The sequence below is a fragment of the Oreochromis aureus genome, linkage group 15 (genome assembly GCF_013358895.1).
Source record: "Oreochromis aureus strain Israel breed Guangdong linkage group 15, ZZ_aureus, whole genome shotgun sequence".
Classification (NCBI taxonomy): Eukaryota; Metazoa; Chordata; class Actinopteri; order Cichliformes; family Cichlidae; genus Oreochromis; species Oreochromis aureus.
In genome coordinates, this window is record NC_052956.1 from 5729071 (window position 1) to 5746110 (window position 17040).

At 37.5% G+C, this 17040-nt stretch overlaps 1 protein-coding gene across 1 annotated transcript in view; it reads right to left on the reverse strand.

The window, feature by feature from the left end:
• Positions 1 to 220: 220 nt before the first annotated feature.
• The window catches only part of syndig1l (synapse differentiation inducing 1-like), a 47077-nt gene continuing 30257 nt past the window's right edge, over positions 221 to 17040 (reverse strand). Inside the window, exons 3-4 of the mRNA XM_031755089.2 lie at positions 14301 to 14438; positions 221 to 4286 (exon numbers count right to left, since the gene is read on the reverse strand). Coding sequence (XP_031610949.1) covers positions 4128 to 4286; positions 14301 to 14438 — 297 coding nt within the window. The 3' untranslated portion in view covers positions 221 to 4127. The remainder of the gene's footprint in view (positions 4287 to 14300; positions 14439 to 17040) is intronic.

Genomic DNA, 17040 nt, shown 5'->3' on the forward strand with positions numbered 1-17040 from the left:
GTTATACAGATTTCAAAGCTGCTCCTCTGTCTCTTTCTGGCAAAAACACCTACACTCCATGACTCAGTCTGTGTTTGCTTTTGCTTTAAGAACAACTCAAGCATCTCAATTACTCAGCCAGTTGCCTCAGATTGTGAAGGGCTTTTCAGATTTGAATCCAACTATAGAACTTCACATTACAAAAATCAGAGAAAGAATTTTTGCTTCAAAGAAAGGCCATCCTTCCTGATTTATTTGTCATTACATTTGAACATGTCTTTATTTGCAATATGTACATGTTGCCGTCACACAAGATAGGAAAGAAATCCCAAAGATAATGTAACAACATTGTTTTTCTTTAACGCGGCTTAAAAGCACGACACAAAGAGATCACTATCAACCTGGCATTCAGCAAACTTCTTTGTTGCATGGATGTGTAGCTCATCACAATGAGGGAAAAAAAAGAATAACAGCATTAAAACTTACGTATTGTTGTAACACTTTGCACAATACCATGTTGCCAAAGAAGCCAGCTAAAAACACATCATTTGAATGACACGCTACGAAACACAAAGTATCTTCATCGCTATCAGCAATAAAACTTTCTCCGTGAGATGAAAGCAAACTTTCACTATAGGTACAGTGATGGTCATGTGTGCATACACTGCAATCAGTAGCTCGTTTAGTTTGGGACAAGTGGTCAAAAAGGTGTCAAAGGTTATAAGACTAAACATATACAGTTACATTATCCTGTCTTCAGAGTGCACTGTGGTCCGTTTCTGACTTATTTTAGTCAGAAGATGATTGTTTACCCATAAAGGCATTCAAAGACAACATTCAAAAGAAACGTTGGGGTTTTTGAATTAAACTGCAGCTCGGACCCCAAACTTCAAACTTCCTCTTGTAGAGAATATGGAAAGATATTCACTCGTCATTAGCACATGAGAACAGAGTTACATTTTTAGCCTAAAATTTTCACAGAACCAAGGATGTGTGTAAATGGATTGTTTACTTGCCTGGTTTGACAGCAAGCAGTGACATCAAAAGTGGCTTATTAGTGAAATTAATGTGGTTGTGCTATTTTAGGGCTATGCTCCAGAGAATATGCATTCCTTCAGAAAAAGCCATTAAGGGGAGCTAATTGTGCACCATAACTGTCAGGTATGACTAATGCAGGACCTGTGCAAGGTAGCAAAGTGTATATCGTCACCTCTTGAGGCTTCACTGCTTGAAATAGTATCTGCCAGGCTTGTGTAAAAACACAAGCTAAAATATCAGTAATTAATAAGCCCTTCTTACGGAAAATCTGTGAACTTGTCTGTTGAACGTCTTCACCTTCAAAGTGTGAAGGAACAAAGCGAAATCTCCCCTGTTTTATTAGCTGGAATAAGGGATAGTGGGAAAAGGCATTGTGCAAAACATGAGCCTTCTTTTTTAATTTAAGTCAGTTGAATTTATGATTAAGGAAAACGAGCTCTAAATCAAATAAATGATCAGAGCTAAAATCAGGACTACCACACTTGGAAAAGTCTACATATATATACGCAGTTAGGCCCATAAGTATTTGAACAATGACAAATGTACCACCACAGTGAATTTAAACAATGAAGATGTGATTGAAGTGCAGACTTGAAGCTTAAATTCGGTGGGTTAACACTGTTTAGGAAAACTGTTTAGGAAACACAGTCCCCCATTTTTACAGGTTCAAAATTAACTGCACAAACTACATCAGTTAAAGTAGTTTTTAATACTTACATAAAAAATCCTAGAAGTCTAGAATCTATAGACGTCACCAAATGTTGCATTTCCTCCCTTGAGATTTGCTGCTAGGCCTTTACTGTGGTCACATTTAGTTGCTTATTATTGGGTTTGTATTTAACGACATGCTCGGTTCAGACAGATATGCACGAATGACTTCACCATTGAAGGATATGTAACTGTTTTGCCTGGGTTGCTATCACAGTATGCTTTCCATTTCCGCTGCGAAGTTCAGTGTGATCAGTTTTACAGCTACAGCTGAATCTGAACAGAGTGTAGTCATGTCATTATCTTCAATAAACACCAGTGACTCAGTTCCACTAGCAGTGGCACTAACCATGTCATAACGCTCGCTCCACCAGGTAATGTGGTACACATTTATCGTAGTATTAGAGGTCCAAAGAATTTTTTCCAGAACTGCTCTAGATGTTTTATGGCAAAGTGTAATTTGGTATATGTAACCAGTATAACCAGTGGTGGTTTGCACCATGTAAAAAGTGTTTCCATTCATGAAGACGTCTGATTGTAGACTTTTATAATGATACAACTATCTCCTCAAGAGTGTTCTTGACTTGGCAAGAGGTTGTAAAGTGGCTTATCTTAATCATGGAAATAATAAGTAATATTATCCACTTTGTCTTCAGTGTTCTTTCAGACCTTTTGGTGTTTCTGAGCTGTTCAGTGCATTCACTGTTTTTTATGAATCGATTTTGCTGCTGAAGTTTTTGTTCTCTCACTGATGTTTTGGCCTCCCTCACCATCAGGCTCTCCTTAGACCTCGTATTGAGAGTTTCAGTGAAGAACTACCAAATGCCACATTTAACCCTTTGAACCTTCTCCAAATCTTTTATTTGCTTAATTTATAATAGAATAGTGCAGAAAACCAGACCTCACCTGGCTGTGTAACTGCTCGTTAGTCCATTGTTTAATTATCTTTTTTTGAGCCTCTTGAAATTAGACATTTTTAAATACAGTCCCCCATTTTCACATAGTTAATTAAATACTTCTGTTAAACCACTTGAATGAAATCTGAAAGTCTGCACATCTTGATCGTTTGATTTCCAACAAACAAAAATTTACACAATTAAGTCTTTGTCCAAAAACTTAAGAACCTAACTGTATGTAAGACCTGCTTTTAACTGAAATTGTGTACCTGATGTATATAGCATCCTTAAACAGCTCATGCTTCATTTCATATTTCATGCTGTGTTACCAGATGTGTCACTTGAAGAAACACTGGACACCATTTCCCCTCAATATCTGACCATCTCACATCTGTGCTTTACTTCAAAGGCCATAAATGAACATTAGTTTAAACAGTATTAATGAAGACACCTTTTAAACAGTAGAGAACACAAAAGGATGAACATAACAACAAAAACAACAACAAAACAAAGCACATTTGCATGTATGTAGGCAAACATATCTGCATGAGAAGATTTTAGGAGTACTAGGAATTTGACAGATGGACAGCTTTACTGAGGAAAAATGCAGGCCTGTGGTTCCATTGAGATTTTTCTGATTCATGCCAGTGCATTTGTTTTAATGAGAAGGGAACCGTGTTCCCTGTCATAATTCTTATTATTTTGATTTTCAAGAGTTTGATCCTTTATTGATGAACGCTCTGTATTTTTTTTTTCTTATGCCCCTCTGGAAATAAGTCCTCCTTTGTCATGGTTTAAGAAACTGTAAATGTTCTCACATGTCTTTTTTTTTTTTTTTTTTTTTTTTTATATTGCGGTGTGAGGCAGTCAGCCCAGAGACAAATGCATTTTTGAGCTGATGGGGGCAGATTATAGTATATTAAAGACAATCCTAGGTGGCAAACTGAGATGACACAGGGCAAGACTCCACAGGGCAGCTCCAATTTTAACAGCAGCTCAAACAACAACAGTATAGTATTGGTTTAGGTGAATAAGTTACACTGTGTTGGTTTGAACCTTCCTAAACCTCTGCTTGTTAATAATTGGTTGAGTTCAATAGGTTACTGTCTGAGCTTCTCTCTTCAAAGTTTCTTTAGGGCTTGTGGAACCTAAAAATCCGTCAGGAGACGACGAAGCCGACATGGATTTAAGCCATTGTGATGCAAACTGGGCTCCAACATGGAATGCTTCCTTTACTCAAACCCTCTGTCTCAGCAGTCTCTCTCTATCCACAGTCCTCCCTCTTCTTGCCCTCTTGCTTGACCTCTCTCCAGTCACTGTGGCAAATCTTGGCTGACAGAGGGCCTGCAGGGAGAGAAGTCTGGAACAAAAGGAAGGTGGAGGGGGGGAAAAAATTGTACATCCTGGAAAAACTTTCCTCAAAGTCTGCAGGCGCAGTGACATTCCCCAGAGGATGGTGTTCTCTTCCTGGGCTCCCTGGAGGTGTTTGGAAAGAAGGTGTGACTGCTATATGTGCCCTGGTTTAGAGAGGTAGGCAATGAGCGCTACCACTACCCCTACATACACACCAGTGCCTATAGTGATGGAGAGGGCAGCTAAGAACAAAGCCCTTCGGGAGGCGATGTTGGCCAGCGGGAAGTCACCTTTGTTCACTGCCTTAGTGGTCTGTAAAAGAGACAAACAAAGAAGAAGAAGAAAGTCAGAAGCCTGATATCGTTTGCAAGGACTTCAAGAGAAATGGTGAGCCACTGACAAATATGTTGTTTATTATTTCTATTGCAATGTAAAACTTAAGTCATGGAAACGGAGACACCAACTGACTGACCTGTGCAAATAAATAAATGAACTGAATAAAAAATGCACTGCAGGACTAAGAAATGGCAATCAGTGTGAAAATGTGAAGGACCGGAGGTTATGGTCACCTCAGCTGCTGTCACTGAATGGCAAAAATCGTATGCGGGGAAACAAGACTCATAATTTATCATTGAACTAAAAAAATAATAATTCTTTTCATATTTATATATCACACAGTTAATCCATGCTTTCAAGTCACAGAGTGTAAAGCTGGTTCTTTGTGTGCCCACACTGCTTTTTTTCCCCTCCAAGGAGTGACTCCCACTGACATGACCCATTTACAACAGGCACATATAGATCCTCTTCACGAGCTCCTGTTAGTGCAACTAGAAAAAGCAGTCGTTAAACCACAGTACATACTAGTTTTTGTTTTCAATCAAATAAAAATCCTAAAATTGGTGTTATATTTTTTTCCTCTGACATAAATTTATTTTTCAAACAATCTGCTTTTATAACAAAAACCACTCAGAGCACAAACCTTCGCCAAGGCAGCTCCTTGTCTAGGCAGCGTTTGCTTTCAAGGAAATGGCATTGCGATCTTTATGCATTCATTTTGCTTTCTTTGTTCTTTTTAAACATTCTTTAAGAAGTGTGTTGTGCAATAAAAACTAATTTCAGGCTTTTCTTTTTTCTCTGTTAGAACCCATTTTAATATACTTGACATGTTTTTGAGTACAATTATGTTTTACTTCATTGTTTTCTAAACTTAATTTTAAATGTTTAGCGATAAATGTCAAGCAAAAAACTTTCTATTGATCTTTTTTTTGATAGTTTTGTTTTCTAAATAAAATCATACTTGTTCACAAGCATGTATTCAAATTGTTATGTATATAAACACTTAAACTTTTACTTTAATGTATATAACAACATCAAAATAAAATAGAAATAATATTATAATATTATAATAAATATAATATTTTGAATTTCCATTTTCATTCACTATTTCCCCATACATTGTCAATACAAACAATGGCAGTGATAAACATATTTTTAAATCTATTAATATTAAAGGAAAGGTCAAAGGTCAAATGGGGAATGATATTTTATATCGTTATATTATACTGTTCTTTCAATACTAAGAATCATAGTTTATAGGTGAGGTTATAAGGCTTTTGTCAATTTTTAAATTCATTAATCATTAAGCTGACCTTTAAGACCTTGTAGGATGGAAGCCAAGTTTTAATGAATTGTTAACATTACCCCACTCTACACACATACAGAGTTTTATCAGAAGTAATTCAAAACTCTTTGAGCTTTTTTACATACATGAATGATGACATGCATGCAGGTACTGCAGCCTTTTTTCTAAGTATATATGCCAACTGGAAAACCAATTGACAAAAAGAAAAATATATAACTGTAAATGTATGTATACATTTACAGTATAATCATGTATATATGATTTGCCATTTGACGAAATTTGATTTGTATATTTAATCTGTCTGATTTGTGTGGCCAGGAAACTACTGACTTTGTGTTTTACAGTGCATACACTGAAGCGATTATGTTGCATGATTCAGCGTAATGAATATAAGCTTGAGCATTAATACAGTGTATTTTTGGAAGTATATTAGAAGAGTCTGTGGTACAAGAAGAAACTAAATGAACACTGTGAGATTAACAATGGGCAGTACTTTTACACTCTCAGAAATAACAATTATTCCATAGGTAATAACTGCAGAAATAAACAGACTGAAACTTGGTTATGTTTTGAAGTGGTCCATTTCCTGCCTCATTAGTCACTGTAGCTGTAAATTAAACATGTTGGTTGTATTTAAACACATTTAAATGTAATCATGTAGGCTAAAAATTCATCCTAATTTTGTGGTGATTGTAATGTGAAGTCTGGGCTCCAAAACACTGAGCTGAAAATGATTATAAAGCAGGGAGCTGCAGAGTTGTGCAGTATTTGGATGTAGGATTTGGAATCTACATCAAAACATATATTTTTAGCATTTATCATCACACTATAATGATTGTAGCATATGTATGCATGTATGTTCCCTATCTCCCACACATAGGGTGGGGGATTTGCTAGTTAATAATGGTAAATAGAGCAATCTCCTTGCTAAAGCAGGAGCAGGTATAAACACTTGTAGCTGCTGTGCTATGTAACCTTTAGCTATCTTCTTGCTCAAATGGATTTCCTTGCCAGAAGGGAAAGGAAGGGAAAATAGACCATTTTGATTTCTCTTTTTCATTTAGTTCACTGAGTAGAGGTTATCCCTGAAGCAGAAATTACAGAGCATAAACTGTTATATTGGCGTTTTTTGGCCTTTGTATTGGCTTTTTAAGTTTCTTGTTTCGTTTTTCTTCCACTAAACTAAAATAAATTCAGTTATATTTTTTTATTACAATGCCTTACTGTATTTACTACTTTTTTTTCTGCAGTTGCAAAGATCCAGCAGTCTCTGGTGTTCAACATGTTTATAAATTACAACCATAATTCAATGTGCCAACAACACAACACATCAGTCAGATGGGTGTGAACCTGTGCTAACAGAATTTTGAAATGCACTGTGTGGATGCATGAAATGGCCTTCATTATTCTTGTATCCAATTTAATAATGATGTGTGACGTATGTGAGTATGATGAAGTTGGCCTTAGGGTCACTAGCTCACTCTGCCGCTTTCATTTTGGAGGTGAGCCACGGCACCAAGTACATGAGGTAACATTTCTTACTAAAAATCAAGGTTAACAGGGATTGCGTCTGCTACTCAGGAGCAGCTCTCTCAGTAGTCAGAGAGTTTGCATCTGGCAGAGGCAGGGAGTGGAAACCTAAACACAAAGTCTCCATTTTTAAAAAAAAAAAGCTATACTTGGTTTGACCTTCAGCTTTGAAAGTCTCACATATGAGTTGCTTTTGTAGAATGCATTGCTTTGCTCAATCTTCTCGTTGAGAGGAGTGAGCTGGTTCAGGTATGTAGTCTGATGGCATCTTTCTTTATTTAAGTGTGGTCTTGTTGGATATCTGAGGGGAGAGAAGCAATACTGGCTAGAGTAAGGAATACTTGCAGTTTACTGTTTTAACATTGTATAGTTTGAGATCGTTCTGGAGGCCTTTCAAAGTTGTTTTTCTTTGGCGATTGGCTTCTTTTGTTTGTGCTAATCATATAAATAGTAAAACAAAATCTGTCTTTTTAACATTAAGCCAGTATAATCTTTAAGTATTGCACTTAAAATATATTATTTTATACTGTACTGTATAGTACTAATACTGTTATTAGCTGCCTGTAACAAAAACACAGAATTTATTCTAATTTCTTTAGTTGAATCTAAAAAAAAAAAGCCAAAGATGACATAACACGGTATTTTTGCAGCAACAAGGTGATTCCCAAATAGCTGTTAGCTGAAAAATTATCTTGAGATGGAGTGCAGCATGTCCTTAAACAAAATGAGTAAAGTAGAGAAAATAGAAAGTGGCAGACAAAAGAAGAAGTAGCAAGACTATTTCCTAAACTATATTTGAAAGCAATGCTGATGTTTTTTGCTATTTACAAAAAAAAATATAAAAAAATCCAGCAATGACGTTACACACGACCTGAGAGACGCATCTGGCCCTTCAGTTGATCCATCTACTAGCGTCATGGTCTTACTGGGAGACCATTTGAAACATACAGTGGAACAGTTTCAGTCATGGATTGGCCTCCCCAGAGCTTTCGAAGCAGTGTGGGATCATCTTGACAGAACAGAACAAAAGGCAGCAAATATCCAAAAAACAGCTTTAAATGTCCTTCAAAAAGGCTGGAGAACTATTCAGAATCATCAGAATCAGACTCAGAATACTTTATTAATCCCTAAGAAAATTATGTGGTCACAGTTGCTCCAAGACAATAAGAACAGCAACAGACTAAACTAAATTAAATAATACAATATATTAAGAAGTGACAAATTTAAGAAATAGCTTAAATATATACAAACAGCGTAATTATAAATATCCAGAAGATTACAAAGATTAAATATATATGACTGACATTTTACTAACTGTAAACTGTAAAGCTTTGTTAGATTTGTTATTCCTGAAGACAGGAAAGCTTGCCTACGATAGTTCAGTCTTTCTTGAATAATAAAGGTGGTCATACCAATTATTGAAACTCATTAGAATTGTACAGACTCTGTGTTTGCCTTAGAAACTGTATTATGTTTGCACGTTTGCACCTACTTCCTGTTCTACCAGCAAAATATAAAGAAATATTGGAAGGCTCAACTCTTTTGCACGTTACAGTACATTTCACAAAAAACAGTGATAACAACAAATGACTGTAGTGTGTGATAAATCTAATGTAAAATATATATTGAAATTTCTATCAGGAAGATTGTCTTGATGCTAGCTCTGTTTACATTACCGCACATCCCTCTCTCCCGTTTCCTCACTTCAAACTCATCATTGTTTCCTGAGGTCATTTATTCTCTGTCAAACCAATCAGATTGTGCTTTCTCTGCCATTGGCAGGTGTTATTTCAGTGTGAGATTAATGCAATTCTCTTCAACCTTACTGGTGGGTTCTTCACATCCCTCCAGTTCTCATGTCATCACTCCTCGTCCACCACCAGAGTCTCGACTCCATAAAATGACTAACCCGTTAAAATAATGACATCACAATGGGGTCTACTCACCAAATGCTAATGGCACATTTCTTTTCCCTTTTGTGCATATTAAGTCAAATACATTATTTTAATTACTCTTTAAGTGTCTTGCTTTATAGCTCTCTCCTGACAAAAATATTGTATTATTCATAGTCTCTGCCCATTTGCACTACAGTCATGCAAACAGCGACAAAGCAGCTGCACCAGAATATGACCTCTAGTTACTCATGCCTTCCTCCATTTAGCTCAAAATTCTGGATCTCATTCTCTGCAGTTTCTCACCAGGGTAAAATAACTCCACTGAAGCAGATTTAAATGAATTTTGCATATTTAGCCTGGCTTTAGCCAATTATATTACCTCTGTACATTTTATATATCTTATTTTATTGTTTACTCTATTTCATTTGTAAAATATGTATACACACACACACACACACACACACACACACACACACACGTAGAAAAACATATTTAGTATACACATCCAATAATGCATATACTCTTATATATTGTACAGATATTTATTACTTTCAAATTTAGCCATTCTTATATTTTTGCATGCGAGAATTTCACTTGCATGTACTGTACCAGTGTACCTGCACATGTGACGTGACAATAAAAGTGATTTGATTTGATTATATTAGAACAGAAAGACAGGCATTGTTTATGTAATCATTTCAATATATTGTTAAGAACATAAATGCAGACAGGATTAATAATCTGTGTTTTTCTGTTTTTAAGGAAGCATTGTTAATTGCCAAGAGCTCAGTTCAAGAGGATTTTTTGATGTTTACTGGACTGAAAACTTTGTGTTGGGGTTGTTTTTTAGAGTATGGAGACAATTATGAAGCATTTAAACAAAATCGGATGCCTAAAACGTTCAGTACGTTTCTGCGGACACCCACAGCAAGTGAAGAATATGTTTCACTGCACATCACTGAAAAACCAATCAATTGTTTGAATTCCTGATTTTTGTGGATGTAGCCCTGGCTCAGACACAACGCATATGTCAGAACCTTCTGTAATTTTGCAGAATGCACGCAGAGTGGCCATTAGGAAGGGTCTTGTATCACTTTGATTGTTTGAACTGAATAAACAGCATAGGGTATTTCCACTTTGCACTGTTTCTCTAAGGCTGAGCAGATTTTTGAAGACAAAGTTAATAGTCCAAGACAAAGACAGCTAGATTAGAGCCAACGAGAGAGGCTCTTTAGACAAATGCCTCGAAAGGTCAGGAAGAAAATCCAGACGAAATATGTGCATTCGAGGCAGCCTTCAGCTTCCACATCAATACAGTAATCACTGAAACAGAAGCACCATTATGAGGGGTTTATGGGAAATTAGGCTTTAATTTGCTTTCAAAATGACACAAAGCACATTCTCCCTCTGAGAATGTATTACCACAACCCCACAGAGGTCTTTGGGGACACTGAATCTCAAAACAAGTCAAAACTATTTTAGACTGAAGAGGTTTTTTTTTCTACAGAGGCCATTCAAAGGGCACTCACTCGAGGGTCAGCTTCTCTAGTGCATTTGTCAAATATGATATGCAATGTTTGTCAGTTAAAATGAAATCAAGGCATTTTGTGACAAACTGAAATAATGCTGTAATGTGGACTGAGAGTGATGAAAATATCGCAGCTTAACTTTTAACACTGTCAATCATTGTATTTTTCCTTGAATACCCTTGAGAGCAAAATGGTTAGAAGCATTTAAGGCTTTATCTCCACCACCTTGACAAAATGATTGAAATGTGGTGTCATAGAAAAAAGATAACATCTGAGACTCGGCTGCATGGAGACTCGGCACCCTTAACAGGTTTTTCTTCCAAGCAAACAACACTTGACGCCCCCCTTCTCTGTGTCTGTGTCTCCGCCTCCCTCGCACAGACAGGCACAAACAGAGAAACAGTTTCACTATAACGAGCTCATTCATTTTCATTCTTTATTATGGCTCGTACGCCATACGATAACTTCAGGGGAGTCTTATTTGCAAGATCGTGAAATGGATTGTTGCTGCTCCTCAACTCTGCACTTTCCAGCGCAGATGTCTAAGAGCTAAGTGAAGAATTTATCAGCATCTCCAAAACAAAACACTCACCCAATTAGCGGCAATAATTGAAACTCAATTCCGCTTCCCAATCAAATGCTCAAAGCTAATTTCCCTCAGATATTTATGGTATTCCAGTTATTATCAGCTGATGTGTGCGTATGTGGGGGGAGGTTAACACTGAATCTCAAAATTGTGCACCACGAGTTACCATAAAGACATTATGCACAATAAAAGCTGTTGTCTTTGGCGAACAGCGTTAGAGCAGCATATGAATGCATGTCTGTTTTTGTGTTCAGGTGTTTGCTGATGCCTTCACTCACTCGTCTCCTTGGGAAAGCAGCGGCGCTGTATTTGACGAGGCCTGACCTTCCAGTGGAACAAAAACACTATTGATCTGCCATCCACAGACTCTATTACAGTCGCTAACGTGTTTGTTTTTAAATGTCCTTAGAGTAAGCGGTGAAGCTGATGTGCTATCATTTCTAAAATATAAATAAATAAATTTCTTTGCTTATTCTGCTGCCCTTGTCACATCTACAGTGTTCTACAAAGACAGAAAGCTCTGCAAAAGCAATGAATTGAGCAGGGTGTGTATATGTGACAGGAACCTGCGACAGAGGTAAATCCCTATCTTATAAAATTGATTTCCATCCCAGTTTGCATGTTAGGTGTGTTTTAACAATCGGGTACAGGAGTGGATAATTCATTTTCCCAGGGGGCCACATGAGAACCTGGGACTGTTGTGGAAGGTACGGCCCTCCACAACAGTCCCAGTTTCTCAAGCGGCCCCTTGAGACAATTAATTGCCCAGCCTCAGTCAGGTGGCTTGTTGTAGGTAGGCAATATATATAAGCATGGCTTAGGGTTGCTTAAGCATTCTCTCTCAGTAGATCTATTGAAGCTTTCTGATTGAAGTAAAGGGTAAATCAATATAGTTTTCATATACAGAATTTTCTTGATGCACTTATTGGAAATTTCAAAAACTTAACTGATTTTGCTGTGTGGTCCACAGCTCTTCCAAAACAGTGCCCTCAACCCAGCAGCAAGCACAATGCATGCTTTGTTGTATCTGAAAGCTCCATTTGTCTGATTTTTACCCCCAAACATCATTGTGACAGACAGATTACCTTAGGCAACAATGCAACATCTGTTTATTGTTTTCTCTCATCAGTTCTGGACAGCACATTCTCATCCCAGGGCATCACTTACTGCTGTTCCGGCAAATGACGCAGGCAGAGATGCACACAGTGCCACGGAAATATTAGATTTAGAAAAATAGCTGTCTTATTTTTGAGATCTACAAAGTCCTCATTTGGAGTGGCAGTGGAATAATCAGCCAGAAGAATGTGGCTTTGAATTTAGGAACTTTGTTTTGCTCTTTGCTTCGCTTGCACTGCTGTTTGGTTAGGTTTGGAAATTGAAACAGGGTTCGCTTGAATGCTCGCAGGATTGGGATGTTGGTGTCACTAAGGATAGGATTCTAAGATTAACAAAGTCAGAATAATACTATTGATTGTGCGATGACTGCACAGCTTAGGAAGACCAGTTGCTAATCTTGCTATTTGCACCTATGTCTAAAACAAAAACACAGAAAATCAAAATGATCCTTTAATTATATTAGATAACATCCAATCCAAAAAGGAAATCTGACTCAGCTACAGCTAGTTATGGTTTATTGGCTTCTTTAAATGAGTCATATATTCCTCAGCCATAACATTTTTATGAAGTAAAAGCTGATAAAGATTCTGATTTTACCTACATGCTGAGTTGATATTGCCTTTATTGGCCAGTGCAGTGCAAATGCACTGATAAGCATACACGGACATGTGTTCTGCTAGCTCCTATAGATTCACCACTTTCAGGTTGGTCCTTCTGAATAACAGCATGAAATGAAGATCAGTGAAGTGGGTTATTGAACTATAAAATTAAGTGATCCCAAACTTCCTCCATATCTTTGAAATCCTGACAGCTCTTCAGGAAAGCACCTTCTAAAGGGGGGAGATTGGCAGAAAAATCATCCATCCCTAAACACAGCCATCACTTCCCCATAATTACCCAGGAAGAATCAAATTAGCTCCTGACAAGATAATTCACTGACGGGCTTAGACTACTTGCGCCCAAGATAAGGCAGCTAAATGCTTGAGCTTTTGATAAGAATTTGTGGTCAGACGCAGGGCAATTTAATGAAAAGCTTGTCTGTCTCTAGCACGTTTGTGTGTGCAGTGCGTGTGTTTACATGCATTTTCGGACATACTGTGTGTGTGTGCATGTGCGTGTACGCGTGTGCTGATAGCCTTTTAATGTGTTGTCTTTATTATGCTGATGATTCACAGGACAGACTTGATTAGCGGCAAGACAAGAGGCACTCCCTGTGCTCTTTGGTTGACATAACATCATCAGAGTCATTTCAAAGAGAACTGAAAAGAGGGAGGAAGTCTGGCTGGAATCTATTAGATACCTATTATGTTGTGATTGCAGATGTTACTGAAAAGAAAATATTAGTAAAACTTCTTGCTTCAGATTACGTTGTTTAGGGTCATTTTTAGTATTTTTTATGCTGGACTGCAATAAAACACGATTCGTTTTTAAGGCATCAGCCCAAAGAATGCCAGTGTGTCTGCAAAATAATTAGGGCTCATCTTTCCCAAGGGCTCACCATCTTTAATACATCAGCCCACCTTTAATTGGGTTCATCTTCAGCCCTCTTGAAAAGTCTACAAGTTCAGAGATCCCCTCTCTCATCTTATTATTTTGAATACAACCTTTCTTGGCATTTACAGATAGAACCTTGAAAGTGATTTATAGACTCTTCCTAAAGGAGGCTCTCAGCCTGTTTACAGAGCATCAAGCAGCCATTACAGATTGGCCTTGAGTTATTGATGCGTAGCTCAGTAAAAATTGGCCTTGCAGTAAGAGAGTCAGCTGTCAGTCCTTTTTTAAGAGTGATGGCTCTTAATCTTTTGGTAATGAGTCATACATAAAGATGGATAGATGTGTGTGTTTGCATGTTTGTGTGTTCCCATCTCTACGAATTTATAGAAGCATGTATGTGGGTGATTGGGGGAGGGGGGTGGGGGCATGCTAGACCTTGACAAACAGATGGTGCATCATTCATGTGTGACAGACCACAACTTTGAAAGGGTATGCATTGCATGCCTGTGTTAATATGTGTATGTGTGGCCTCACCCCTTGTGAGAAGTAAAATGCTGCAATCCCCAAAGGCCAGAAACAGCAGAGCATGGAGAATATGGCCAGGCCGAGATGATCTCGTGGAGGGACAACTATGAAGTTGTCTTCACTCTCGCTGTCGGTAGAACAGTCTGTCTGCACAGAAAACAGCAGTTAAGGTTAAAACATGTAGCCATTTAAAATTTCATGATGTATATGGACAGACTGTATAGTTTCAGTAGTGATGTAGCCGTAAACAGGTGGTTTGAGAAAACACTGGAATTGATTCCTTTTGATTTTTGATGCAGACAGATGCATCAAAATGCAGACAAAGACTGATGCCACTCTTATGCTTTGCAAAATTTAAGGCTATTGACAACAATCAGTTAGTATACAGCCTGGAGAACTGGAGAGACTAACAGCTAATCTACCCCTGCACAAAAGGCCGCAAGCACTTCATTAACTGAAAAGCTATATTTTTGTCACAACTCATAGCCAATGACAAGATGGGTTGTTATGCCAATTGTGACTTTGTTTACAATAGTAAAAATAAAAATAAAAATAATAAACATGAAGTATGTGGAGTCAGGGGTACCAGTTGTGGCATGGATGACTGAGATAAGCTAGGTTGGGGTTGTGCTGGTTCAGGAAATGACACAGAAGTCAGTCGAAGGAAGTGAAAGAGTGACAACAGTTAGCTGAGTCCTTATGCTGTGTGGTGAGCCCTACACATGTTCCAATCACATTTTTCTCTTGTTGAAAGTGGAGTGGATCTTTTTGTTACTGAATTTTCTTAGGTCATTTTTTCCACGCACAAGACAAAAAATGTTTATTGCTAAACGTTTTCGCTGCATCTCAAAATTTTGAGTTAAGATCTCAAAATTTTGAAATGCAAGGAAAAAATTTAAAAAGCTAAAAACAAAAAATCACTCCAAATGGAGAAAATAACTTGAAATTTCAAGCTACCAAGTTGGAATTTGTGTTGGCTTGTGAATGACAAAAAAAATGTTTGTTTGCTTTTTTAGTGCCAGAATGAAGCTTCCATGGTAAGTAGGCAAGCTTTGATTCTATTTGACAGAACTCTGTTTTATGTGCTAACCAGTTTTTGGTTGAAGACTAAAGTTGCCTGACCAACTTATTGACGAGCTGACATTAATGGCTCATATTAGCCATTTGTCTTTTGGTATCGGCATTTATAATAGCCCAAAAGTGAACATTTAAAAAGATAGCAACCAGCTGATCCATGTTCAGTCAGGCAAATGGTTAAATGAGTAACTAAATAACCAAACATTACACAACACAATATCAGTTTTAGATATTGGTATCGCTCTTAAAACAGATTCGAAATCCTCTAATCCTCAGTGAAAGCACAAACATTATTAACCGTTGAACAATTTCTAACTACTGAGATGGAAATTTCTCATAGCAAACTCATAGCGATGCAAGTAATACAAGTAATATTACCAAGACACCTCATCCTGTATATTTTTGGGCGCCTAAGTCCAACCATGTGGAACTTCTGTAAATTTTCTGTCACTGGAATATGAAATTTGCCAACAAACATGCAGATAAAAACAGGATTTACTTTAAAATACATATGAGTAAGACTTCATTTATATGGTACAGCAGTCTTTGTACAGGTAGAGTTGGTTTTCAAGTTGAGTGGGTGGGAAAAGAATCTCCACTTATTGAGAAAGAAAAAGGCATTTGTGTAATGGGAAACAAAACATACCAGCGTATGCAGGATCATTTGCTTCCACATAATGTCACAGCTCACATTTATAGACTTTTGGTGATGGCCCATTAGTTTCTCATTAGTTTTGAGATATGCAGATTCCTACATTTTGGCATCTAAACAACAGATGGCATGAAAAAAATAGCTACGGTTGAAAGTACACCCCATTTCAGATGTGAAATAGTTATGAATCAAACACACCTCCTCCCTAAAGCTTTATGAAACTATTTCACGCTCCATGCAACATTCCTCACAAGAAACTGCAGCGCCTTCAGCAAAAGAGAATAGATGCTCATACATCTGCATACTGTTTAGGATGATGCAAAGTCAGAGTCCTGATCCAGAGCTGAAAAGATCAGTATGTGTTACAATTCTGAAGTCGGTACAGGACGTTCTGACTACGTCATCCTCTAGCATGCACGTACACAAACATGTTCCTCTCGCGGCTTTGTTGTTGGATTCTTCGACGAAGCCAAGACCAAGTACAGAGATTTATTTTCCAGGGATGAAAAGAAGTCTCAGATTGAGGCCACAGTTTCTATATGAGACATTAAGCTGCATCCTTCCCACATTATCCTGTTTGAAGGATGATCCAGCATGAGGGTGGAACATGGAAAATAAATGAAAAATACAATCAAGGCTAACAAATTGTGGCTGACTATTGTATCAAATAAATATAGTTCAATTTTGCTCAACATTTCAATAAGAGAGATGATGTCTGCACAGATGTTGGATGTCAGGCAAAAGGTCAGGGAAGGAAGGCAGAACACGTGAGAATTGTTATGATATATGATCTGACCAGATAATAATAATAATTTTTTTTTTTAAGGTAGCTATAGTGGCAATTTTTATTCTTTTTTTATACAAGGTCTGGTTAGGGCAGGGGTGTCAAACTCCAGTCCCGGAGGGCCAGTGTCCTGAAACTTTTAAATGTGTCCCTGCTGCAGCACACCTGAATAAAATTAGTAGGTCATTAAGAAGACTCTACAGAACTTGACTGTATGCTGAGGTGGCAGTTCAGCC